The 26,767-nt window shown below is 47.7% G+C and overlaps 2 protein-coding genes across 2 annotated transcripts; both read right to left on the bottom strand.

Moving 5' to 3' along the window:
* Window positions 1-904: 904 nt before the first annotated feature.
* LOC103719705 (polygalacturonase inhibitor 1-like) lies at window positions 905-2,037 on the bottom strand. Its single transcript, XM_017845855.2, has one exon. The coding sequence runs from the start codon at window positions 1,962-1,964 to the stop codon at window positions 1,014-1,016; it is 951 nt and encodes a 316-aa protein (XP_017701344.2). The 5' UTR covers window positions 1,965-2,037; the 3' UTR covers window positions 905-1,013.
* Window positions 2,038-23,705: 21,668 nt separating this feature from the next.
* On the bottom strand, window positions 23,706-24,921 carry LOC103719703 (polygalacturonase inhibitor-like). Its single transcript, XM_008809071.2, has one exon. It carries the CDS (start codon window positions 24,916-24,918, stop codon window positions 23,872-23,874), a length of 1,047 nt encoding a protein of 348 aa, XP_008807293.2. The 5' UTR covers window positions 24,919-24,921; the 3' UTR covers window positions 23,706-23,871.
* Window positions 24,922-26,767: the final 1,846 nt, after the last annotated feature.

The raw sequence follows: 26,767 nt of genomic DNA, 5'->3' as shown, positions 1-26,767 counted from the left end.
CGAGCGTCATTTGGAATTGAGGACTTTGACGATGCTTTTAAGCGTCATGGATTCCTTTAATTTGCCGACGCTTCTAATAAGCGTCGGAAAAAGTTCTACAGGCAACCAAATTTGCCGACGCTTTTACATAGCGTCGGCAATCAAGAGTCGGCTTTTACCCTTTTTTCTGTAGTGAGAGGGGAGAGGAGGGGGGATGGGTGATCCTTAAGATCCCCTCACTAAACTACATTTAGATTTTTCACTCAAATAATGTTGGTACATTGTTTAAAAAACTTACTAGCTGTCTAGCTCGCACCTTATTAAAATAAATTTTGTTTATAATGTATTCATAATTATTGGATATGCGTAAATATCTATTGTAAACCGGAAAATCCCAAAGTTTTAAAATTCTAATCGTCATGAAAGTAGTGGAGGGAAATGGGAATATGAGAGCAAGAGTTAGGCCACGATAGAAAGGACAGCTACTAGCTAGCCCACAATATTCGACGTTGCACCTGGCGCACTTGCTTTAAATGTCCTTTACAAATTTACAATCAGAAGGTTTTCATCTTGGCTTAACAACTTACTATAATATTGGTTAGCATTTATATCAAGCATCCGGCAATATTAAACGTAGCGGAAGTGAATGCTCCATGATAGTATTCTAACTGGATATGAAAATGGAGAGATGGTGGTAAATGGAGCAATACAATATTTTAACATCATTCTATTCACTTCCTATGCCCTTACGAAGGATAATTATTTTATCTTTTACAGAAATTTCTAATGGCGAAACCAGCCAGATAGATCTCGTCAAACCAATCACCACATCGCTGGACCAGGAACGAGAACTGTACCTTTTAGCATTTGTCGTTGGCATATAATGTTCGGGGCATTGCTTGACCCAATGTCGTGACCCATAAAATGATGCATGTTATTTTACGTGGAGTGCACGATGAAATAACGCTACATAAGGAAAGGCGCATGCGCACGCACCGAAGAGAAGACAAAGAAATGCAATCAAGTTTGACAATTTAGCACGATTGACTTTTACTTTGACCATTTGCCTCAGCTTCGCCGGGCTTTGTGACACGGCCGAAGTGGCGTTCCGCAGAGGCACTTATTGTGAGGTAGCACTCCGCGCCGTGCCGCGCCATCGCCCTCCCGGTGGGAATCTCTCCACACAGCTGGTTGTAGGTTAGATTCAGCTCCTTGAGTTGGTTCAGGTCCATGAGCGACTTGGACACCCTCCCCCGGATCCGGTTGTGGCTCAGGTCCAATTTCGTTAGATGCCTGGGGAACACAACGCGAGTCATGTCGAACTCCAGCTCGTTCCACGACAAGTCGATCTTGGTCATCGGCTTCACGGCGCTGAACAAAAACGACGGGTCTCCGGTGAGCTGGTTGTGGCCCAGATCGATGGTGTCGACGTCGCCGTCGCCGTAGGATGGAGGAATCTCGCCGGTTAGCTGGTTGTGGGAGAGAATGAGGAAGCGAAACTCTCCATGTAGCAAGCCTGGCGGTATAGATCCCGTGAGGCGATTGCCGCTGAGATCCAAGTAGCGGAGGTTGGAAAGGCTACTAAGGGCGGAAGGAATGGGGCCGGAGAGCTTGTTGTTGGAGAGGATGAGGGCGCTGAGATTGGTGCTGGAGAGGAAGGCAGGGACAGGGCCGGAGATGGAGGTGTCGCTGATCTGGAGGAGCTCGAGGCTAGAGAGCTTGGCGAAGGAGGGAGGGATGGGGCCGCTGAGGCCTAGCATGGTGTCGAACGATAGGGATTGGAGGGCGGAGAGGTCGCCGATGGCCGACGGGACTTGGGCGGAGATGTTGACGGCAGAGAGGTAAACGTTGTAGACCCGGGCGGACTCCGTGCAATAGAGGTTACTCCAGTTGCAGCAGTTGGCGGCGGGGACCCAGGTGGAGAGCTCGAGTGGGTTCCCAAGGGACTCCTTAATTTTGAGCAAGGCTGGCTGTTCTATCGCCATTATCACAATCCATAGAAGTTACGGTGCTTGGGTTGGGGGACAGAAGGAAGAGGAAGAAAATAAATAGGGGGAAGGTGGCTAGCGAGGGAAGAAGCATATCTATTTCTTGGTCCTGAGATTTAATTTCATAGAATTTTTGTAACTGGATGGTGAGTGACGGGAAGATCAAAGGCCTTTTCATAGAGGGGTTCGTAGTCGGTGGATGGGGGCCACGTGATCTTACAAACGCGACGCTTGACTTATCGTAGCTGGGGACTTTCTTGGATGTGAAGCTACTGTTGGGAAGGCTCGACTTCTCGAGGGGCCACCTTTACCCCCAACAATGTATTTTATGAGTTATATTTTATGTGTAAAATAATTACCAAGCGTACCAAACAGGTTAGGTTCTGTTGCTGAAAATTGAACCAGGGGGCCGCCGCGAAGCCGGGAAAGGAGGAGCTCCGCTGCTACAGGGGGCGGACGGCGGTGCGCCGGCCGGCTGCGTCCTCCACCGTGGGGCGTGGGTGCGTGCCCTGCAAGAAAAACCGGTGGCCGGGCTCCCCGGCGCCGGCCCTCCGATGCCTAAGTCAGAGGGGGCCAGTATGTGGAGAGAGCAGGGAAGAGAGTATGTGGAGAAGACACAGAGGATATTTGGATAAGATCCAGAAGATGAAGGGGATGATGTCATCAATTGTGTCTGTGCTTCCTTCCACCCAGTCCAGGAGGGTTCAGTTTCGAGGGAGTTTTTTTGTTGGGGTCCCTCCTTTTTCCCCCCAGGTTTTCTTTTATAGAAGGATTTTTGTTACCTGGGAGGTGACAGGAGGTTTGTCCTGTTTTGTAATAATTGGGCACGATTTGGCCCATTAATGGCGTAGTGGCGAACGAGACCGAATCAGACCGGAACCAGGGAGTTGTCACGGTCGATCGGGCCTGTTGGAGTTGTTGAACCGCCGGCCGTGGTGGGCCTGGGGTCCGTGGATGGTAAGTGCATTTATTACCGAATGAACCGGCGGTCAGGTAGAGCCATACGCTCTGATGGTTCAGTGATCCGGAGATCGTCTTGGGCCGTGTTCATTAAATGACTGAGTGCATCAGAGACTTGAGGGAGTCTCATGCATTAATGGCAGGTCGTGCCGAATGCCTGCGGAGATCTTATGCCTTGATGGCTTGGAGATAGCGGCAGGTTGCAAACTGTAGAAGTTGTCAAGTCCCTTGGACTTTAGGCGGAGGTTGAACATTTAGTTAAGGCATCGGCTCGGTAGGGGTGCCGAGCCGAGCTGGTCGCCCAATGGGGCGCCCTGTGGCGGGGCTGCTTGAGTACTCCTGGTCGGCGCCCTTCAGGCGAGCACCTTCTAACAGAGCGCCTCTATTTGGCGCTTTGTCTTTGGTCGGCACTTTCTAGTTCGAGCGCTTCTCTGATCGGCGTCCTCTGGTCGGCTCTTTTTAGCCGAGCATCCCTACTTTGATTATTTTGGCTGGGCGCCTCTTCTTGGCGCTCTCTCTGGTCGGCGCCCCTTAGTCGAGCACCTCCCTGGGCGGCACCCTTTGGCCGAGCAGCTCTCTGGTCGGTGCTCTTTGGTCGAGCGCCTCCGTGGCGGTATGACTTGGGGTTTTTCCCCCAACACTACCCCCCGACTTCCGAGTTCCAGTTGGCTACCAGCTGGAGTGCGGGAAGTAGCTTTAGTTGGGGCATTACGAATTCCGAAAATTTCGATTTACTGCGCGTTTTGAATTATCGGAAGCTTCGAGGTGCCTTTAATAGGCGGCATCTCTTCTTTCCCGAAAAGCCTCATTATTGAGACACCTTTTGCGAAGCGTCCTCGCGTCGTGGGCTCATGATGGGGCCGCACGATCTTCGATTGCGGACGCCTTTCCGCACAATCCGATGGGGCGCTTCGATGTTCGAAGCGCTAGCCCTAATTAAATGCGTCGTTCTGTCTTTTAGACCGACACGTGTTATCATCTAACCGGGACGCAGCGTTTTATTCGCTGATCCGGGCCGTTGGGGAGGTCTATATAAACTCTCCCCCGGCCCCCTGTCCTCTTTCTATTGCTTTCTGCTTCCAGCTTCCTATTCTTCCAATCTTCCTCAGACCGAAGTCCCTTTTCTCCGGCATCTTCCCCAGGTCCCCCTTCTTTTTGATTTCTCTCTCTTGCAATGGGTTCTTTGCCTAGTGAAGTAGTGTCCACCATGAGTGTCCTGGAGGTCGAGATGACCGAAGAGTGGTTTTTCCCTCTTCACGGGTTCCGTTTGGAACCCGCCAGGCGAAGGGATCGGATAACCGATCCTCCGGTAGGCCGGATCGGAGTGCACTCAGAGTCACTCTGGGCCGGCCTCCGATTTCCTCTTCACAGCTTCGTGAATGAGTTGCTGGCGGTATGCCAGTTGGTTCCGGCGCAACTCACTCCGAATGCCTGGAGGACAGTGATGGGCTTCCTGTCACTGTGTTTACTGCAGGGGATTCCTACCTCTGTCAACATCTTCCGGCGACTTTTTATTTTTAAGTCGAATCCGGGAGACGGGGAGTGGCTCTACATCGCCCTTCGGGCGGGTCGGCCACTCTTTCATGGTGCCCCCTCATCCATTCATGGCTGGAAGGAGAAATTCTTCTTTCTGGGCTCTGAACGGTCCTGGGGGTTTGACCCCAGGTGGAGGCCGGCCCAGCTTAAGTCCATCAACAGGCCCCCCCAGCTTTCTCCGCGTGAGCAGGAGATCCTTGACACCATCCGCAGCCTTGGGGACGGGATTTTGCTGAACGGCCTCATTAGCGAGGACGCTCTGGTGAACGTGGGCCTGAGCTCGGCACGTCCTCAGGGTAAGGATAGTTACAGCAACCTTTTATTTCCTTATTGTTCTAATGTTCTAATTTTGTTCGTCTTTGCAGACATCGCAAAGATGGTGACGAAAAGCGAAGTTCTTTACGCCCGCTTCCAGAAGAGAGCGGCCGAGCTCTCGGGAGAGCCCACCGAGCCGAGAAAGAAGCAAAAGGTCTCGGCAACCTCGACTCCCTCGGCGGCAGCGGTGGCCGAGGCGGGTCCTTCCCGCCCTGCGCATCCCGAGGCGGGGCCTTCTCGCCCCGCTGACTCCGAGGCGGGTCCTTCTCAGCCCGCGCGCCCTGAGGCTGATCGGAGAGAGGGCGCGGGTTCCGAGGGCTCGGGCTCCAGAGGAGCCCCGATGGCGCCCCCATGCCCGGCGCCCTTGGCGCAGATCCCTGGTCGGCAGGACGCTCCAGTTGCCGACCAGGGGAGGAGTTCAGCGGGTCCCGTGCTTGCACGCCCCGCTATAGTTGTGCGGCGGTCAGATCAGCCGCTCGTCCGACCCCAGCCCCCTAGCTCCGAACCGGGGAGCAGTCAGGGAGCTTCAGGGTCGGCTCTACCTAGGCCAGCTGATGCTGGCCTTCCGGGCCCATCGGGCTCGGGGGGACGGGTGCCCCTTGCACCCACCTGGTCGGTGTTCGAGGGTGATTCAGCCCTCGAAAACCCTCGAGTAGCGCTGGAGGTATTCCGGGTCGCGCTGCTCCCAGCCGACCGGGCAATGATGCAGTCCATGAGCTATAATGCTTTCATGGACTATACCCGCTGCAACGCCGTCCGGGTAAGTAAAATCTTCCACTTGTGTAATCCGTATAGATTTTGTACTAGTGGCGCCTTATGTTTTTCTTTTCGTCTCTTTTACAGCATTTGCACGAGACAGAGATGCTGATGCACCTAGTCCAAGAATACCGGGAGAAGGCCCAGAGGTGCCAGCGCAGTTACGAGGAGGCCCAGAGGAGGTACACGGCCGCCGAGGCGAAGTACCAGGCCTCCGAGGAGAAATACCAGGCCTCTGAGGCCGAACGACAGGTGTTCCAAGGAAAGGTCGGAGCATCCGATGAAAAGATTCGAGCTCTGACCGCTGAGCTCGATGAAGAGAAGGGCGCGCACGCATTGGCGAGGTCCGAGCTGCGCGCCGCAGAGGCTCGATTGGCCAAAGCCGAGCAGGCGTTGGCCTCCCGCGAGCAGGAGGTGGGGAATGCCCGCCTCCGACATTCGGAGCTCGAGCAGGAGCTGAGGGGCCTCGAGCGGAGAGCCGCATACCACGAGGCCCGGGAGATAGAGGCCCGGGAGAACGCCCAAAATGCAGTGAAGCTCTTCCGCGAGTCGGAGGAGTTTCGCGAACTCATGGCAGAGGAGGGCGTGAACGGGCTAATCCAAGGCTTCCGGGATTTCCGCAACCAGTTGCGGCGGCTTCTCCCGGATTTTGATGTAAACCTGCTCAAACCGGGAGCAGGGGTCGAAAGGCCGGGGGCGGAGGCGGAGGCAGAGACTCCGGAGGTCGACCAGGGAGGTCTGGCCGAGGCGGCCGGAGCCGTCCCCGAAGTTGCCGAGGTCGCCTCCGAGGCTACCCCCATTGCTGCCGAGGCCACCGAAGAGGTCCCGGCTGCTGAGTCAACCACTTCCGGTACTGCCGAGGCCGAGGTGGTCGAGCTCGAGCCTTTGATGTAATTTTTGTTATTTCTTGTAAAGTCGGAATGGCCTCCCATACTTGTAAGGGCCAAACCCGAATTTTGTACTTAGCCTACGGGCCTTTTTGAAATGAATATACATTTCTTTTTTGGAAACTCGTCTGTCATAGTCCAAGTTTTTCTGCTCGGATCCGTTTTAGGTTCCGAGGATATGGGCTCTAGGGCCTCAGCTTTTCCCGCCACAGGGTTTGAGTTTAAGTTTGGCTTGCCGAGCTCCATTGCTCGGTCCTTCAACTAGTGGTATAGCAGCGCTTGTGCTTATACCAAGGATTTGGGCTCGGAGAGTTTTTCCGAGCCTAGTCCAGGACTTGACCGAGCCCTAAGGCGGTCACCAGGACTTAAACTTCAGCGAAGTTACCGATTTTCAATCCTCGCGTTGCCAGGGCGGACCACGTTCGTTTCCAACGAATAGGTCGAACGCCCGTCAGCTCGTGACGGGGATTCGCCGGACTTTGCATAATAATGTGCTGGTGTCATGAGCACTCCTTCGCCGAGGCGATCGAAGACGCTCCTCTGTTCGGTGTCCGTTCTTTGAGGACATCGGCAGAGAAAAATCCGAGAACAGAATAGGTAATGTAGAAACATTAATGTAGAAACATTAAATGGGTACCTTGTACCATGTGTGTCCTTGCGCCGGGGCGACTGAAGACACTTCTCTGCTCAGACTCCGTTTTTTGGGGACGTCGGCAGAGAAATCCAAAGATAGATAAAATAATGTAAAAACATTAAATAAATGGGTACCTTGTACCGTGTGCGTCCTTGCGCCGAGGCGACTGAAGACGCTTCTCTGCTCGGACTCCGTTCTTTGGGGACGTCGGTAGAGAAAAATCCGAGAACAGAATAGATAATGTAGAAACATTAATGTAGAAACATTAAGTAAATGGGTACTTTGTACCGTGTGCGTCCTTGCGCCGAGGCGACTGAAGACACTTCTCCGCTCAGACTCCGTTCTTTGGGGACGTCGGCAGAGATCCAGCGATAAAGAGCGGGCCGAGCTTGTTGGCTGAAGCCGATGGAGCATGAGCCGAGCTCGTCCGGTCAGAGAGGACCGCTACTCATAGCTGATGGAGCACGAGCCGAGCTCGTCCGGTCAGAGAGGACCGCTACTCATAGCTGATGGAGCACGAGCCGAGCTCGTCCGGTCAGAGAGGACCGCTACTCATAGCTGATGGAGCACGAGCCGAGCTCGTCCGGTCAGAGAGGACCGCTACTCATCTCGATGTTTCGAGCATCCCTATAGCCGGGGCATCCCGACGTCTCGGGGCATCCTGACTGTAGTCAGGGTAGGAGCACGAGCCGAGCTCGTCCGGTCAGAGAGGACCGCTAACTCATAGCCGATGGAGAACGAGCCGAGCTCGTCCGGTCAGAGAGGACCGCTAACTCATAGCCGATGGCGCACGAGCCGAGCTCGTCCGGTCAGAGAGGACCGCTACTCATATCCCGACGTCTCGGGCGTCCCTATAGCCGGGGCATCCCGACGTCTCGGGGCATCCCGACGGATCGGGGCATCCCGACGTCTCGGGGCATCCTGACCGTGGTCAGGGTAGGAGCACGAGCCGAGCTCGTCCGGTCAGAGAGGACCGCTAACTCATAGCCGATGGAGCACGAGCCGAGCTCGTCCGGTCAGAGAGGACCGCTACTCATATCCCGACGTCTCGGGCCATCCCGACGGATCGGGGCATCCCGTTGTGGCAGGGCATCCCAATATATTGGGGCATCCTGACGTCTCAGGGTATCCTGACCGTGGTCAGGGTAGGAGCACGAGCCGAGCTCGTCCGGTCAGAGAGGACCGCTAACTCATAGCCGATGGAGCACGAGCCGAGCTCGTCCGGTCAGAGAGGACCGCTAACTCATAGCCGATGGAGCACGAGCCGGGCTCGTCCGGTCAGAGAGGACCGCTACTCATATCCCGACGTCTCGGGCCATCCCGACGGATCGGGGCATCCCGTTGTGGCAGGGCATCCTGACCGTGGTCAGGGTAGGAGAAATAAACCTGACACCATGAGATAATCAGGAAAATCGGTGAGCTCAAAATGAGTATGCGGACCATAAGTTTATTATAAAATGGAATTCATAAAACGAAATTCAATAATTGAATAATGGGGAACCCCTTAGGGTTCTACTGATGGTACACGCGGAGATTTTCAGAGCTCCAGCTCCGCGGAATGAGAGTCCCGTCTAGGGACTCTAACTGATAAGTCCCGGGTCGGCGGATGCGCGTGACTCGGTATGGTCCTTCCCAGTTTGGGGCCAGCTTCCCTTGCTCAGTTGGTCGGGAGGCTTCAGCTCTTCTGAGGACAAGGTCCCCTGGTCTGAAAGATTTGATTTTGACCCTGGCGTTGTAGTACTGAGCTGTCTTTTGCTGGTACCTCGCCATACGAACTCGGGCGGCCTCCCTTGTTTCCTCGATCAAGTCGAGGTTGCTTCTGAGCTGCGGAGAGTTGGAGCTGGCATCATGATGCTCGACTCTTGGAGAGGGAAGCCCAATCTCCAGTGGGATGACGGCCTCCGTTCCATATGTTAGGTTGAAGGGAGTCTCGCCGGTGGGGACACGGAACGTGGTCCGGTAAGCCCACAGGACATTATATAGGTCTTCGACCCATTGTCCTTTGGATTTGTCGAGCCTGGCTTTGAGACCCTGCAAAATAGTACGATTTGTTACCTCGGTTTCTCCGTTCGTCTGAGGGTGCGCGACCGAGGTGAAGCGATGGTCAATGCCAAGCTCGGAGCAGAACTCTCTGAAGTGGATGTTGTCGAACTGGCGACCGTTGTCAGAAATGAGGATGCGGAGAAGTCCGAATCTGCAGATAATGAACTTCCAGACGAAATCTCGCATCTTCTGCTCGGTGATCCGGGCGAGGGGCTCAGCTTCCACCCACTTTGTGAAGTAGTCGATGGAGACGACCAGGAACTTCCTTTGCCCGGTGGCCAGTGGAAATGGCCCAAGGATGTCAATTCCCCACTGGGCAAAAGGCCAAGGGGAGCTGATCGAAGTCAAGGGAGCCGAGGGCCGGTGCTGAACATTGGCGTTCCTTTGGCACCGGTCACATCTTTGAACGAAGCCCATAGCATCCTTCTGGAGTGTCGGCCAGTAGTATCCTTGACGCAGAATTTTGTGGGCCAACGCTCGCCCTCCCAGAGGATTTCCACAAATTTCCTCATGGACTTCGCGCAGGGCATAATCGGCCTCCGTTGGGCGAAGGCATCTGAGGAGGGGAGAGGTGAAGGATCTTCGATAGAGCTTTCCTTCGTACAGTATGTATCGGGTGGCGAGGCATTTGATCCGGCGAGCCTCTTGTTCGTCAGTGGGGAGGACTTCGTCTTGCAGGTAGCTGATGAGTTCGTCCATCCAGCTTGGCTCGAACTCAGTGCAGAGGGTCTGCTCGGTCTCGTCTATACTGGGCTTTTGGAGATACTCTAGTACTGCCTCCTTGGGAAGCTTGCTCATGCGAGAGGACGCCAACTTTGATAGCTGGTCGGCCCTGAGATTCTCCGACCTGGCAACATGTTGGATGTGAAAAGAGTCCAAGGTCGAGGCGAGATTCCGTACCTTCTGAAGATACTTCTGCATGGTCGGGTCTCTAGCTTCAAAGTCGCCCGTAATTTGGTTGACGACGAGCCGAGAATCACTGAAGGCCTTCAAGTCCTTCACTCCTAGCTCCTTGGCTAGCTTAAGCCCGGCGACGAGCGCTTCGTACTCCGCCATATTATTAGAGGCGGGAAACTCCAGGCGCAAGGCTTGCTCGGCGACCACCCCTTCTGGGCTGGTGAGAATGAGCCCTACTCCGCTACCCCCCAAGTTTGAAGAGCCATCGACATGCAGAGTCCATGTCAAACTCGGGGCCTGCTCCGTGGGTGGCTCTGGCTCGGGTTCGACCTCATCCGGTATGGTGCACTCGACTATAAAGTCTGCGAGTGCTTGTGCTTTGATTGCCGGTCTGGGTCGGTACTCGATGTCGAATTTCCCGAGCTCAATGGCCCATTTGGTGATCCGACCCGCACGGTCTGATCTCTGCAGGATCTGCTTGACCGGCTGGTCGGTCAGCACAGCCACTGTATGGGCTTGAAAGTAGGGTCGGAGCCTTCGAGCCGAGATGACCAGAGCATAGGCGGTCTTCTCGAGCTTGGTGTATCGGGTCTCGGCGTCCCTCAAGACCCGGCTGGTGTAATACACTGGCTTTTGAAGTTTGCCCTCCTCTCGGATCAGGACCGAGCTTGCTGCAACTGGGGAGACGGCTAGATATAAGTAGAGGATCTCACCCTGTTGTGGCTTTGTGAGCAGGGGAGGGGAAGCCTGGAGATGCTTGAGCTCCTCAAAAGATTGCTGGCACTCGTCCGACCATAAAAAGTTCTTCGGCTTTTTGAGGGCTGCAAAAAATGGAAGGCAGCGCTCAGCCGAGCGGGAGATGAATCTCCCGAGAGCATCAGCTCGGCCTGTGAGCCGTTGTACCTCCTTGACCGTCCTGGGGGGGCGTCATCTTTTGGAGGGCTCGGATCTTCTCTGAATTGGCCTCAATTCCTCGCTGTGTAATGATGAAGCCGAGGAATTTGCCGGAGGTCACCCCGAATGCACATTTGGCTGGATTGAGCTTCATCTGGTACTTTCGGAGTGTGGAGAATGCTTCATTGAGGTCGGCTATATGATCTTGCGCCACCTTGCTTTTCACCAGCATGTCATCCACATAGACTTCCATATTCCGGCCTATTTGATCTTTGAAGATCCGGCTGACCAGCCTTTGATAAGTTGCCCCGGCATTTTTCAAGCCGAACGGCATCACCTTGTAGCAGTAGGTTCCCCCGTCGGTGATAAAGACGGTCTTCTCCTCGCCTTCTGACGCCATGCGGATCTGGTTGTATCCGGAAAAGACGTCCATGAATGCCAGCAGCTCGTGACCCGAGGTGGAGTCCACGAGCTGGTCGATGTTGGAAAGTGGGAAGCTGTCCTTCGGGCAGGCTTTATTCAGGTCGGTGTAGTCCACACATATACGCCACTTCCCGTTGGCTTTCTTGACGAGGACCACATTGGCGAGCCACTCCGGGTAGGCTATCTCCCGAATGAAGCCGGCTTCAAGGAGCTTACTGACCTCCTCGGCTGCTGCTCGCTGGCGCTCAGGGGCGGCACCTCGCTTCTTCTGCCGCACAGGCTTGCTGGTCGGCTTTACTTGGAGCCAGTGGACCATGATCTCTGGATCTATCCCTGGCATGTCTGCAGGCGACCATGCGAAGACATCCATGTTGTCTCGCAGGAAATTGACGAGACGACTCCTCTCGTGCTCATCGAGGCCAGAACCGACCTGCACGGTTAGCTCAGGGAAGTTCTCTTGTAAGGGAACTTGGATCAGTAACTCACCAGGCTCTACCCGCTCTTTCTGAGGGTCGACCCGTGCCTCCATAACCTCGGTTGAGGGCCGGTCAGTCGCTGGGGCAGGCACCTCGGCGGGTCGCTCTGCCTCATGGGTCGCCAGGTAGCATCGCCTTGCCACTATTTGGTCTCCTCGAACTTCGCCGACCCCCTGGCTGGTGGGGAATCGCATAAGCAAGTGGCGAGTTGAGACCACCGCTCGGAGGGCGTTGAGGCCTGGCCTTCCGAGGATGGCATTGTAGACCGAGGGAAGGCGTATCACGAGGAAGCTCATCCCCACAGTACTTTCGCGGGGGGCGAGCCCGGCTGTGACCAAAAGGTCGATCTCGCCCTCTACTGGGACTAAATCTCCAGTAAATCCAACTAACGGGGCATTCATCCTCCGCAGCTGTTTTTTGGTCATCCCCATTTTACAATATGCACCAAAGTACAAAACATTCGCCGAGCTTCCATTATCAACTAAGATGCGTTTTACATCGAATCTATTTATAATCATGGAGACGACCACGACATCATCATGGGGAGTTTCGACTCCCTCTAGATCATCATCTGAAAAGGAGATGGCTTCAGAGGCGCGCAGGCGCTTCGAGGAGGAGTGGTGACCTCTGCCGTGGCGGGGAGTATATCTTTCATACCTCCCTTCGGGTGCAGGGGCTTGCAGTGGGAACCTCGGGCGGAGTGGTGACCTCTGCCGTGGCGGTCCCCTCAGCCGGGGTGGACTCTTCGGGCGGGGCGGATTCTTGGCTCGTCGCGGAGACGGGCTTCTGGGATGGCTGCGCTCCTCGCGGCGTCTCTTCTTGGGGTTCTGCTCGGTCCCGCCCCGCCTGACTACCACGGCCTCCTCCGCCTTGGCGTACTTTCGCGCCCGAGCAAACATCTCGGTGAGGTCCGCGGGAAAATTCTTCTCAATCGAGAAGAGGAATCTGTAAGACCGGGCTCCAGTCTTCAGTGCTGACATGGCGATGGACTGGTCAAGCTCCCGGACCTCCCATGTTGCGGCGGTGAACCGGTCCAAGTACTCCTTGAAGGATTCTCCCTCCTTTTGTTTAATGTCTAGGAGGGAGTCGGACGTCCGCCGCTGGGGTTGGCTGGCGGCGAAGTTGCCAGCAAATTGTCTGCCAAGCTGCTCAAAGGAAGAGACAGTACTCGGCTTCAGCCCGGTAAACCAAAGTCGGGCTGGCCCTCGGAGTGTCGCCGGAAAAGCTTTGCACATCATGGCCTCCGAGGCTCCTTGTAGGGCCATTAAGACCCGGTAACTCTCCAGGTGGTCAAGGGGATCAGCCTTGCCGTTGTAGGGCTCCACCTGGGGCATCTTGAACCGTAGCGGAATCGGTTCACTTTCAATCTCCGGGGAGAAGGGCGACTTCGTAGTAAACTCAAAGTCACCATCACGCCCCGACTTCCTTCCGTGGAGTGCCTGGATTTGGCGCTCCAACTTCTCGACCTTCTTGTCGAGTTCATCATTCTGGAGGATCGCTGCAGCGGTTCGTTCGAGCGCAGGTTGCCCTGGAACCGACTCAGCTTCTGAAGGCTGTGGCCAGCCTCCGTGGCCCCTGGCTGGGTGCTCTCTCCATAGGGAGGCCTGGACTTGGGAGTCCTGACCTCGAAGGGGAAGTCCGCTTGTAGGAGGCTCCGGTTGGACTGGAGCCGGAGGCGGCGGTGCCGCTGGAATGCCCCTGGGTTGCAAGCTTTGGACGGCGGTAGCCAACGCCTGCACTTGCTGCGCCAGGGCATCAAACTGCTCCGGTCGAACTTGAGGCGCTGACTCGGCCGGGGGTGGTGAGTTCCGAACGGAACGCTCAGGACTAGGTGGAGGACGTCGAGAGGCGTTGGAAGCCCCTTTGCTTCTTAGCTTCATGGCAGCGAACTCGGGCCCTTCCTCTAGCGCCAACTGTTGCTGGAAATTGGACCCGGGGGCCGCCGCGAAGCCGGAGAAGGAGGAGCTCCGCTGCTACAGGGGGCGGACGGCGGTGCGCCGGCCGGCTGCGTCCTCCACCGTGGGGCGTGGGTGCGTGCCCTGCAAGAAAAACCGGTGGCCGGGCTCCCCGGCGCCGGCCCTCCGATGCCTAAGTCAGAGGGGGCCAGTATGTGGAGAGAGCAGGGAAGAGAGTATGTGGAGAAGACACAGAGGATATTTGGATAAGATCCAGAAGATGAAGGGGATTATGTCATCAATTGTGTCTGTGCTTCCTTCCACCCAGTCCAGGAGGGTTCAGTTTCGAGGGAGTTTTTTTGTTGGGGTCCCTCCTTTTTCCCCCCAGGTTTCCTTTTATAGAAGGATTTTTGTTACCTGGGAGGTGACAGGAGGTTTGTCCTGTTTTGTAATAATTGGGCACGATTTGGCCCATTAATGGCGTAGTGGCGAACGGGACCGAATCAGACCGGAACCAGGGAGTTGTCACGGTCGATCGGGCCTGTTGGAGTTGTTGAACCGCCGGCCGTGGTGGGCCTGGGGTCCGTGGATGGTAAGTGCATTTATTACCGAATGAACCGGCGGTCAGGTAGAGCCATACGCTCTGATGGTTCAGTGATCCGGAGATCGTCTTGGGCCGTGTTCATTAAATGACTGAGTGCATCGGAGACTTGAGGGAGTCTCATGCATTAATGGCAGGTCGTGCCGAATGCCTGCGGAGATCTTATGCCTTGATGGCTTGGAGATAGCGGCAGGTTGCAAGCTGTAGAAGTTGTCAAGTCCCTTGGACTTTAGGCGGAGGTTGAATATTTAGTTAAGGCATCGGCTCGGCAGGGGTGCCGAGCCGAGCTGGTCGCCCAATGGGGCGCCCTGTGGCGGGGCTGCTTGAGTACTCCTGGTCGGCGCCCTTCAGGCGAGCACCTTCTAACAGAGCGCCTCTATTTGGCGCTTTGTCTTTGGTCGGCACTTTCTAGTTCGAGCGCTTCTCTGATCGGCATCCTCTGGTCGGCTCTTTTTAGCCGAGCATCCCTACTTTGATTATTTTGGCTGGGCGCCTCTTCTTGGTGCTCTCTCTGGTCGGCGCCCCTTAGTCGAGCACCTCCCTGGTCGGCACCCTTTGGCCGAGCAACTCTATGGTCGGCGCTCTTTGGTCGAGCGTCTCCGTGGCGGTATGACTTGGGGTTTTTCCCCCAACAGGTTCCAAAGATGCTTCAGCTTTTATCGTATTATTGTTTTGTAACTTTTTCAATCTTTATTTACTTTTAAGCAATCTCTATTTACTAAATTGAAAATTCAGTAGGTATCCAAAGTAGCGCGCCCTTCAAAGTAGCTTGGTTATTAGTAAACAAAATGTGACCCTTATCCTACGACAGTGTACATGACTAGGCTCCTGTTTGAGGGAGCTGCTGGCAGTAGAGCTGATGAAAGTAGAGTTGTTGGAAGTAAAGCTGTCTAAAGTAGATCTTTTATAAAAAGTTGTTTGCTATTTAGTAACTATATTTCTAAAGTGTCGTGGCACTTTAACATGTGTTTGGTAAACAAATTGAGAAAGTACTTTTGTATGACAAAATTACCATAAACGACATTGCATAGTATTATACAACAGAGCATAATAAAATATAACATATATTAATACATACGATATAGTATAATATTATTGTAATGTAAAATAATATTATTATAATATAGTAATATGACATTGCATAGCATAGCATAATAGTAATATAATTATTAAAGTAAATTATTTTTTCATAATATAACATAATATTAAATTATTTAACATAAAATATTAATGTATTATAATATAATGTAATATATATTATATTTATAATATAATACAATAATAAATATATAAAATATTATAATTATTAGTATAAATTAATTTTTCATAATATAACATAATATTAAATTATTTAAAATAATATATTAATGTATTATGATATAATGTAATAAAATATAATATTTATAGTATAATACAATAATAAAGGTATAAAATAAAATAATTATTAGTATAAATTAATTTCTCATAATATAACATAATATTAAATTATTTAACTTAACCTATTAATGTATTATGATATAATATATTATAATATTATATTTATAGTATAATACAATAATAAAGGTATAAAATATTATAATTATTAGTATAAATTAATTTTCATAATATAATATAATATTAAATTATTTAACACAACATATTAATGTATTATGATATAATGTAATATAATATTATATTTATAGTATGATACAACAATAAATGTATAAAATATTATAATTATTAGTGTAAATTAATTTTTTACCCTTCTAATGACCATTTATCTCTTTAACAGATTATCTCTTTACTTAACTATTTGCAATAGTGACAAATTTACTGTACCTATCAATATCATAAAGATCAGATTATTTGCCACTCACTCATTATTTTTTTTATTTATTTATTTATACGTTCATTCATATATATATATTTATTTATGCACTTATTTATTATTTTATTATTTTATTATTTTATTCAATGAAATATATTTATTTATTATCTTATTTATTCATTCATTCATTCATTCATTCATTTATATAAATATTTATTTATGTATTTATTTATTCTTTTCTTTTCTTTTTTTTTCTTTTCTTTTCTTTTCTTCTCTTTTTTTTTCTTTCCTTTTCTTCTTCTTTTTTCCTTTTCTTTTTCTTTTCTTTTTTTCTTCTCTTCTTCTCCTTCCTTCCTCTCCCCCCTTCTCCTTTCTTCTCCTACCGCACGGCCGGCGGCGCTGGAAGGGGGCCAGGCTGCAGTGGCCATGGGAGGGGGCCGAGCCATGGCCGGCGGTGCCTGCGACAGTCTCGGCGGCCGTGGCTGCCCCCTGGAAAGTGTTCTCCTCCCGCGAGGCCAACAGCGCCGAAAAGGGGCCGCACCATGGCAGACGCGGGAGCACTACAGCAAAATTGGTTTTCGCCGACGCTTTTTTACCGACGCTTTATACAAGCGTCGGCGATTTCCTTTCTAGCGCCTAAAAAGCTCGACGCTTTTAAAAAGCGTCGGCAATATACAACGCTAATTAGCGTCGTTGTATTGTACGTATTCGCGTCGTCGAAAAACTAATTCTAAACAAAACCCAGCGGCCGCCCCCCTTCTCCCCCATCCTCGATCGATATCAAGCCCTAGCCGACCCTAGCTCCTCCCTCCTCCGCCTCCACGCTCTCCAAAACCTAGGGTTTCTAGGATTTTTCTGAGCGCCGACCTTTGTCCCCTCCTCTCCGGTGGCGGCGGTCCAGCATTCGGCGTCCTCCGCACCCTCTCCTCCAACCGCTTCTCCCGACGAATCTCCGGCCGAAGGTATGGAAGATATTTTTCTTGTTCCGTTATAATTTCGCAGTTTTGATCTCGTGATAGCGTTATAATCTCTAAATATTTTTTTTGTTGTTTAGATGGTAAATTTTGCGATCTTTATAGGTTTCTTGAACTAATGAGTGTAAATATCGGCAGCCATTATTGTACTGGAAGGATAGATTTCTGCAATGTATTGTATTCTTTGTGCTAATTTTACAATGCATTATTGTATTCTTTGTACGGGAAGGATAGATAATTATGCAAACCCACTGCTGACAAAGTATTTGGTCACTTCGCTCCCCTCATGCACAGCAAGCAACCCAGGTTTGAGCTCTGCTATGGTTGCAACATGCCCTGGCAAAACACCCATTTGCCCAGTTGTTGCTGGTATTATGACCATATCGACCTGAAATCCATTAAAGAAAAAGGAGCAGTTAATTACGGCTATCTGGCTTCAAAATTTGCCCTTATCTTGACAGTACTGTTTAACAATATAATGGTATAGTTACATTTTCGGATGGCAAACCATGCAGTAAAGATGGTCGTACATATAAACCATTACTTGCTAACCCCCTTTAAGGCTACTTGAATCGCTATGCAGAACTTCACGGAGGAAAACAATGGCGAAGATGCGGTAAATAGTTCTGTACTGTCTTTTAAGGTGGGGAAAGAATGGAGCTTTCAGGTCAGCAAACAATATAGTTTTGGAAAAATCACTGTCAGTCCTGGTGTGAAATAAGAAGAGTGGAAATGTAGGGTTGGAAGAAGTTCTCATGCTTGCAGTGCTTGAGAAGGACACAGCAAGATTCTGTTTGTATGTATTGCTGTTGAAAAGAAGGTGGCGCGTTGTTAATCCAGACTTTAACAAAAATAAAAAAGTCATGTAGCTTAAATTGAAACTTTTAGGCGAGAAGACTCCAGTTGAAGTATAAAAGAAGATGATATCTAGTAGGTAGAGTATAAAAATTAACATTCAACTAGCAACATGGTAACATACACTGAAAGGTTGCTTTTCAAGTGCTATGACATGCTGACAGACATCCGTCCAGGAGCCAATTAACTTTCAAAGAAGAGATTCCTGTGCTACATCGCTGAACAACACTATAATATATTTCCCGGTATGGGTTTTCCTGATCAGCTTCCAGACGTACAGGCAAAGCACTGAGATTGTTCTTTTTGTCACATAACCATGTTTAATGCAGATTTGATCAAGAGTTTTTCCAAACTTAATGTGGGAGAATAGAAGATTATATTGTTTTCTTTTGTAACTGGTGTTTGCCGTACAGGTGGGATATCAACCACCAAGCTATGGCTGCGAAGTTCATTGACTAATTTTGTGAACATGAAAGTTGATTGGAAGTTCATAGTAAGTTGGGAAGGAGAGGTAGAGGCTGGTGTTCAATCTGGAATCAGACTGGTAATTCAGGAGCTCATATTTAAACATATAAGTTGGGAAGTGGATTTCTGCAGTGTAAAATTGAACTGTGACCAACTGATCAACACTTATCTCTTGAAATAGCAGATGTTGCTAATTTTTATGGAGTCCTCAGTTAGCGGTTCAGAGGGAAAGCCATATTATCTAAATGCATATTTTAGTTCTGAGGACAGATGGAAAAGCCATATTATTTAAATGCATATTTTAGGGGGGATGCCACAGTAAACATCTGAAATTGTGATTTACAAGCATTTTAGTGACCAAAATGATCTATGCTGCCATTTATATGCATAACTTCAAAACAAGATTACTAGCATTTACTTGAGAAAGTTCAGTGAGAGGGGAAGTTAATAAAAGTTTTCAGAGATGAGTGAAACAGACATATTCTATTGCAATTCATTTAGATTTTATTTATTATTTAACTAATATTGCTTCTTTTTGTGCATACTGAGTAACAACATGCCGCGAGAAAAATGATTCAGAGATGTTGAGTTTCAGCACACATCCGTGGGATCTTCTTCCGATCAGTCCCTACGGTCCCAACAGCCCGACGAGCCCCAGCAGCACGAGTCTCAGTCTGCGCACGTGCCACATGTTGATTGTCCAGATATGGATGATGTGCACATACAGGGTAATTTGATTTACAATTTTTATATTAATTTTTCTTACAATCTATGGATATTTTATTTTATTTTTATAGATGGACTGGGGAGAGTGAGGAGGACACGAGGACCCACTCGAGCACAGGACGTGTGGAGCCTACGTGAGGATAAGAAGATCGTCGTCCAATGCAATGAACTGGGGCAGCCTATCAAGAGGGCTGCAAGCATTTTATCGACTTTTTTAGGATCGGTTGCGCGGAAGGATCAGTTGTGTCTACTCAACTATACGAAATGGAATGAAATGCTTCCTTCGTATAAGGTTGAGCTTCTTAAAGTTATTGAGGTAAATAATTGAATTTGCTTACTATCACAATTTTATTTTTTGATTTATCATTGTTATAACATTCTTGACTTTGATATAGAAAAAGTTTGTCCTTCCTAAGAGAGCCATGATTGGATGTTGAAGTCCGTCAATCGCAAGTGGAAAGAATATAGGGCCAAGTTAAAGGCAGACTGGAAGCACGATGGTATGACAGAAGAGGAGGTTGCCCATGTTTGTCCTCCTGATGTAATCCCTCATCAGTGGAGGGAGCTTGTTCACTACTGGTTTTCCGAGAAAGCTCAGATTGTGTATATTTTTTCAATACTTTAGATTGTATTTACTAATAATATAGATTACAAATTTATACATTAAATATATTATATTGTTTATTCTTTTTTTGGAAAGACATATTCCAATATTGGTAGAGCTGCACGAGCCTCTCAGACTGTTCCTCATACTTCAGGCTCGATGAGTTATGCTAGGCGTAGATCTGAATTCGTAAGTTTTTTTTGAAACTCTTTGAAACTATTTGTAACTATTCTATCATATAGCATGTATCAAGATAACTAGCTTGCCAATATATTTTTTGTTGTAGATGGATGATAATGGGAGGGAGCCTGGTAAGGTGGAGTTTTATAAGATGACTCACACCCACCGAGATGGCAGTTTTGTTCGAGAGGAGTCAAGAGATATAGTTGTATGTATTCATCTTTGAATCTTTCAACGATATTATTATTAGTTCTATTATTGGCATACATTAATTTGACTTTTTCTTTTGAGAGATATAGGACAGGGCAACAACTCTTATTTCAGAGCGCGTCGGAGAGTTATCATCATCCGACGCGACCAGTCATATTAAAGCTCAGGTGCTCGCTGAATTATTGGGCCCAGAGCATTATGGTCGAGTGAGGGGTTATGGCGTTGGAGTTACCTCCACTCAGTTGTCTGCAGTGGGCATGTATACAAGAAATGCTGGAGAAGGCAGTAACAATGCAGAAGTTAGAAGACTTCGGGCAACAATTGAAGATATGAAGGATCGCCATCAGGCAAAGTTGGCGGAGCTGAAGCAGAACCAACAAACTTTGCAGTCTCAGCTTGAGCATATTTCATCTATGTTACAGCGATTTCTCCCTCCTCAGGTAAATAACTATATGTATTTGATGACTACATAATTATTATTTTGCATGAATTAATGATTTTCATATTTCTAACTTCTAAAGTTTCTTTTTTTTTTGTAGATTTCTGATACTTCAACAGCTCGCAGAGATAATGATGGGGCTGAATCCGGTCCCTAATATTTTTTAGACTGTTATCTAAGGAGTTTTATATGTATCTTTCTTATATTTTCTAAAATACATTGTAATTTTAAACTTATGTAAATTTAATCTTATATGACAATATGAATGTTTCGAATGATCTGTATATTTATCTTGATGTAAATGTAATGCAGGTTCATATTGCTATAATATATTTCTTAATATGCTTTTGTTTTTCTTCTTTTTTAAAAAAAAATACACTCCCGACGCTTTAAAGCGTCGTTAAAAACACCCATTGGCACGGGCTGGCATGCTATCGCCGACGCTTTCAAGCGTCGGTAAAAACATGGCTTTAGACGACGCTATATAAGCGTCGGTAAAAACCCAGCCTGGACGCCGAATTAGCAGTTTAAGCCGACGCTTTAGTGCGTCGGCAAAAGCACGTACGCCGACGCTTCATGAAGCGTCGCTAAAGCATAGGTTTTGTCGACGCTTTCCTTAAGCGTCGGCAAAAAATTTTTCCACTCAGGTATCGCCGACGCTTTTGCGACGCTTTCTGTTGCGTCGGCTGGGTTTTTACCGACGCTAAATAGCGTCGGTAAAGGATATAAAAAACGTCGGAAAAACCTATTTTTCTTGTAGTGGAGGGAGCGGGTCATGACCGGCGGCGGCCGCAGGAAGGGGGAGGGCACCCCCTTCTTCTTCCTCTTTTTCAGCACCTCCCCACCGTAGGGACCTCCTTCTTCTTCGGCACCTCTCCATCTGTGATGGGGACATCGTGGCCGGCGGCGGCCGCGGAAAGAGAAAGACCGGCCTGTCTTCCTCTTCTTTGGCACCTCCCCAGTGCGGTGGCAGGGGAGAGGGAGGGGGTGCGGCGGCGGGGGAGAGGGAGGGGGGTGGGTGGGAGAGGTACAGATGGTGAGATGAGGTTTTTATTTAAAAATACTTTTGGAGGACCAGAAAGTGCTTTTTGGCCCTCCAAAAGCTCCCCCAAACGAAGCCTAGAAAAGGTTTAAATGATCGGGCTCATTATTACCTATTATACTATTATTTTTGTAACTTTTCAGTCTTTATTTTTTTTTGGAAAAGCAATTTTATTTACTAAATTGAATGCATAGTAGATATTCAAAGCAGCATGACTCAGTTATTAGAAAAATAATAGGGCAGGGCCATAGGAGAGATGTGCTTTTAGTCGAGCACGCGTTATCATCAAGACTGCTAATGGTGCTCTATTAAGTGCTGCAAATGGTGTTATGATCTTTGATGTTATAGTTACAATAGTGAAACTGTGTGAGGCATGGGAGGGGCTGACTTGTGCCACTCAAATTCTATTAACTTCTACAAGATTGTTGGCGAATGATACACATGTTGCTCTCTATTGAAGTATCACACATATCTACATGAAGTTAATGGTACAACTGATTTGGATGGTGTCTTATGTAGTCAATTATACTAGATCTACATTATAGGATTCTTCGACAAATCATTCTATCCAATTGTTAAATATTTTGTTTTTCGATTTCCACGGAGTATCTATACTTGAATAGCCTAATTAAACCATTTTACCAACAAAAAAAAAGCCCCCACCGTGTATGCCTAAAAAAGATTTTGATGAGCGAGCGACACCAAAACCAAGAAGGTTGTGGGATTGAGGAGCTGCCCATGATCGGACAGCAACCAACAAACTCGAAAATTAGGCACTACAGCATCACCACCACCTCATTGGGGGTCAAGTCAGCTCTTGGTGGCAGTGGTGTTTTCTAACATATGTTCGGTAACTAAACTGAAAAAATATTTTTACTATAACAAAATGACAATAAAGTACATTGCATAGCATTTATACAATAGAGCATAATATAATATATTATATTAAAATATTATCATATAGTATAATATTATTATAATGTAATATAAGGTGATATAATATTGCAATGTAATATAATATGATATGATATGATAATCTATTAGCATTTATTATAATATATAATATTTGTATAATAATGTAATAATATTATATAATCATTATCTTTATAGTATAATAATATGATATGATATAATATAATATATTATTACTATAATATAATAATGAGATATAATCAAATATATTATGAGATTTGTTCATAGGCATTTTCATCATCATCAGCCAAATCTTTTCAGATTTTTAATCAAACACTATTATACCATCAAAAAATATTTTTGGAGGGTCAGAAAGTATTTTCTAACTTCTCAAAAGCTTTGCCAAATGAGATTAGTTATTAAGATTGGTTCTGAGAGAATTTTAGGATGTTTAAGATATTACATGATAAATGTTAAATATTTAAGCAAGCAAAGCGGCATGGTCTATGTAAGCCAGCGGGGAGAGATGGATCTTCTTTCTGAAACAAGATGAAAGCAACTATTGTTATATTTGCACATTGGAATTTTTTTTGCACTATAAAATTTTGGAAGTACATGCCAAACTTTGTTTTAAGCTTTTGTTTGGCTCATCTTGGCTACAGGAATTTGTTCAGTGCAGCCTTGCATCATGCCTTAATTGTTTCTAAGAAAAAACTTATGGCAATCAAAAGGGCTTCACATTGCGCTCCTCTAAAGGAATATATATATATATATATAGTATTCTCTAAAAAAATTAAATGTTATCAGACGCAGTGGGTATCTCCTAAATTGCATTGGAACATATTTAAATATTTGGGCCAAAAATTCTATACAATTTGTAGATTAAATCTGTATAATTCGTAGATTAGACCAATAGAACTAGTAAAATTATAAAATTATAAACTATGCTAGATATATATTGTTTTTCGCCCCTCTATATAAAATTTAGGTTGGCCGACTCCAAAGCCACTTGCTGTTGAATGCCTCTCAATTCGCAGCCGCAGTCATTTATAATACTACAAGATTAGGATTCAAATCAAGCAAAAAATAAAATTTTATTTTGGAAATACTGATTTCGCATGAGGATGCTATCTTGTTATGACTGTCCATAGAAAAAAATCCCAATCAAGACTTGGAGAAAAGATCACACGCAGCAGCAGCCAATCTCCTCGGTCAATAGTAATTTAATTATAATATTCTTCATTAAACATTAAGTTTCTACATGTCGGAAATCTTGTCACGGACACTTCCTCTACATCTTCCACGTACGCTTGAACACAAATTCATACAAATTATAGAGTCCAAGAAACAGCATGGCCAAACCATTCCCGGTCTCACTTGCAAAGCGGGAGAGGCTTTCCGCAAAGACGCGTGTTCTGGAGGAAGCGGGACTCGTCGAACCGCCCCATTTCCCCCCCACTGGGAATCTGTCCACTCAAGTCATTATGACTTACGTTGAGGTGCTGGAGATTCTCCAGCTTCGTTATCTGGGCCGGAATGCTCCCGTGGATCCTGTTCTCGTTTAGATTCACCACGTTGATGGCCTCAGGGAACTCGACGTGCGTCAGATCAAACTCGAACTGGTTCCTCGACAAATCGATCTTGCTTGTCGGCTTGGATCGGCCGAAGAGGAGAGAGCCGTCCCCGGTAAGCCGGTTCTGCGACAAGTCGATCTCGAAGAAGCCCACCTTCCCAAAAGCCGGCGGGATCTCGCCGGTTAGATCATTGTGGGAGAGCCGGAGAGACGGCGGCTCCTTCATGGTAATTTTCTGGAATAATGAAGGCGGGATGGTGCCGGAGAGCTGGTTGCCGCTGAGGTCGAGGGAGGTGAGATTGTGGAGGTCGCCAAGGGAGGAGGGGATGGATCCGGAGAGCCGGTTGAAGGACAGGTCGATCTGGTTGAGGGCGGTGAGTTCGGAAAGGAAGTCGGGGACGGGGCCGGAAATGTTGGTCTCTCTGATGGTGAGGTACACCAAGTTCTTGAGCTTGGCGAGGGCGGAGGGCATGGGGCCGACAACGTTGGGAAGCTTGTAGAAGACGATGCTATGGATGTAAGAGAGGTCGCCGATGGCGGCAGGAATGCTGCCGGCGAAGTCGGCATCGAAGATGTTGAGTTCCATGACGCGGCCGCTCTCGGCGTCGCAGATGACGCTGTACCACTCGCAGCAGCTGGACTCCTCCGTCCAGGACGCGAAGTGGTCGCCGTTATTGAAGGCGGCCTTAATGCCGAGCAGCGCTTTCTTGTCGTCTTTGTTGCAGCGGACAGAGGAGACGGGCAGGGGGTTGGAGAATAGCAAAAGGATGAAGAAGAAAAGAGAGAGGAAGGGGGGGAGGGTGCCAGCGGCTGTCATTTTCTTCATAATTTTTTGGGGACCGGGCATGGGAAAGGATGGAAGCTCGACCTCTCCAGGTCTATATATATACGTGCGTGAGAAATGCCATCCGACGAGTCTTTTTGACCTACATGGCGCTGCAGATTTGCCAAGTGTCATGTTGACCCAGTCAATGATCTCTCTGCCCAGTTGAGGGTGGTTTCGTTCTACTTTATCGGCCGTTTCCTCTCAACCAGGCAATTCATCTTGATCGATCATGAGCGTCGGATTATCTGATCCAATTCCCACCGTCGGTTATCTGATCCAATTGTGGCATAGGCTGTGCCGGGTTTGCGAGCGGGTAGAGCAGGTTGGAAATGGCTCTGCGTCGATGATTGGCGTTTCTCCTCTCACACTCTTTATCAAATCCACCCACGCGACGCGAATCAGCCATCACAGGAAAGTGTTATTTTTTTTAACGAAAAAATAAAATTATCAACGAAAATGCTGACCCGGTCAAGAGGAGGATTGGAGTTTTATCTTCCACGCCAATGGAGTAGACCTGACCACGGTTCGATTCTAACCGAGAAATCGAATCGGAACCGAACCGGAAAGAACCGAACCGGAACCGGAACCGTATCTCACGGTTCTTAACCGAACCGGAACCTTGAGGAATATGGTTCGATTAAGGTTTCAGGTTTGATAGAACTAAACCGGAACCGGAACCGGAACCGGAATCGGCGGTTCGGTTTCGGCTCGAACTGGAAAAAAAAAGAGAAAAGAATGGCGCCATTTCCCTTAAAATTTAAATGGTCATGATGACCATTTGAATTTCCAAATCTTAGATGAGCGACGATCTTGTTTATGGCCGAATAACTTGGAAGCCCAAGCATGTGTTGACGATTGGAGAAAGACAGAACATAGATTACAAGATAACACATTTGAGGACAATGAAGACTTATTTGACATTGGAACTAGCGGATCGTCTACAGTCGGCAGCAACGATAGTGATTGATCATTGAGGTAAGGGGGTTAATTGCTTAACTATGAAGGTAAGTGAACTACGAGGGTTTTGATTCCTCTAAACCCCAAGAGGATACATAGGAAGCTTAATTTTAATTAAGTTCAAGCCTAATTTTTTCTTTTTTTTCTATTTAGAATAAAATAAATTAGTTCCAAATTTATTTAATGTAACTTATTATTTTTTTATAATGTTATCTAGTTGTATTATTAAAATTTACTTTGATAGTAAATAATAAAATGAGGTACAAATTATCATTTTGTATTAATTACACAATCTATTTGTATTTATAATTTTTTTCCAAATTAATTACACAATCTATTTTTTTTCAAAATTTTATAATTTATGTTGAAAAACCGGAATCGAAACCGTTTAGAATTGGAACCAGAACCGTCTAGAACCGGAACCGGGACCGGCGATTCTAGAACCGGAACCGAACCGACTATTTTCAATTACGGTTAAGGTTCTAGGTTTTTGTGGAAGCAAAATCGGTGATTCCAGAACCGTAATCAGGTCTACAATGGAGGATTCGATTTTTTTTTTTAATCAAAAAAAAAAATCATCTTTCTACGTTCGAATCCACCATTGGGCCTGAATTCGGTTTAAGAATTAAAGCCCGTCCCAGCATCACTGGAATGGAATGCTCTTTTCTCGTATTGTTTGTTTGTGTAAATTCAACATGATGATAGACATATAGGAAGTTATTGACAATATTTAATTATTCATATTTAATAATATTAAAAATAATTTGAAATATTTTATATAAATTTTAAAAATTAAAAAAAAAGAAGAAGAAAGTTGGAGGCTTGAACCTAAGCTCGAAGCCCGAAGCTCGAGCAAAACCGGCATGGTCTGGCCCCGATCTGAGTAAGTCGTGCTGACTTTGAGCAAAAAGCC

The sequence above is a fragment of the Phoenix dactylifera genome, unplaced genomic scaffold (genome assembly GCF_009389715.1).
Source record: "Phoenix dactylifera cultivar Barhee BC4 unplaced genomic scaffold, palm_55x_up_171113_PBpolish2nd_filt_p 000064F, whole genome shotgun sequence".
Taxonomy (NCBI): domain Eukaryota; kingdom Viridiplantae; phylum Streptophyta; class Magnoliopsida; order Arecales; family Arecaceae; genus Phoenix; species Phoenix dactylifera.
Note: the sequence above shows the minus strand (reverse complement) of the source record. Positions and strands in the feature narration are given on the sequence as shown.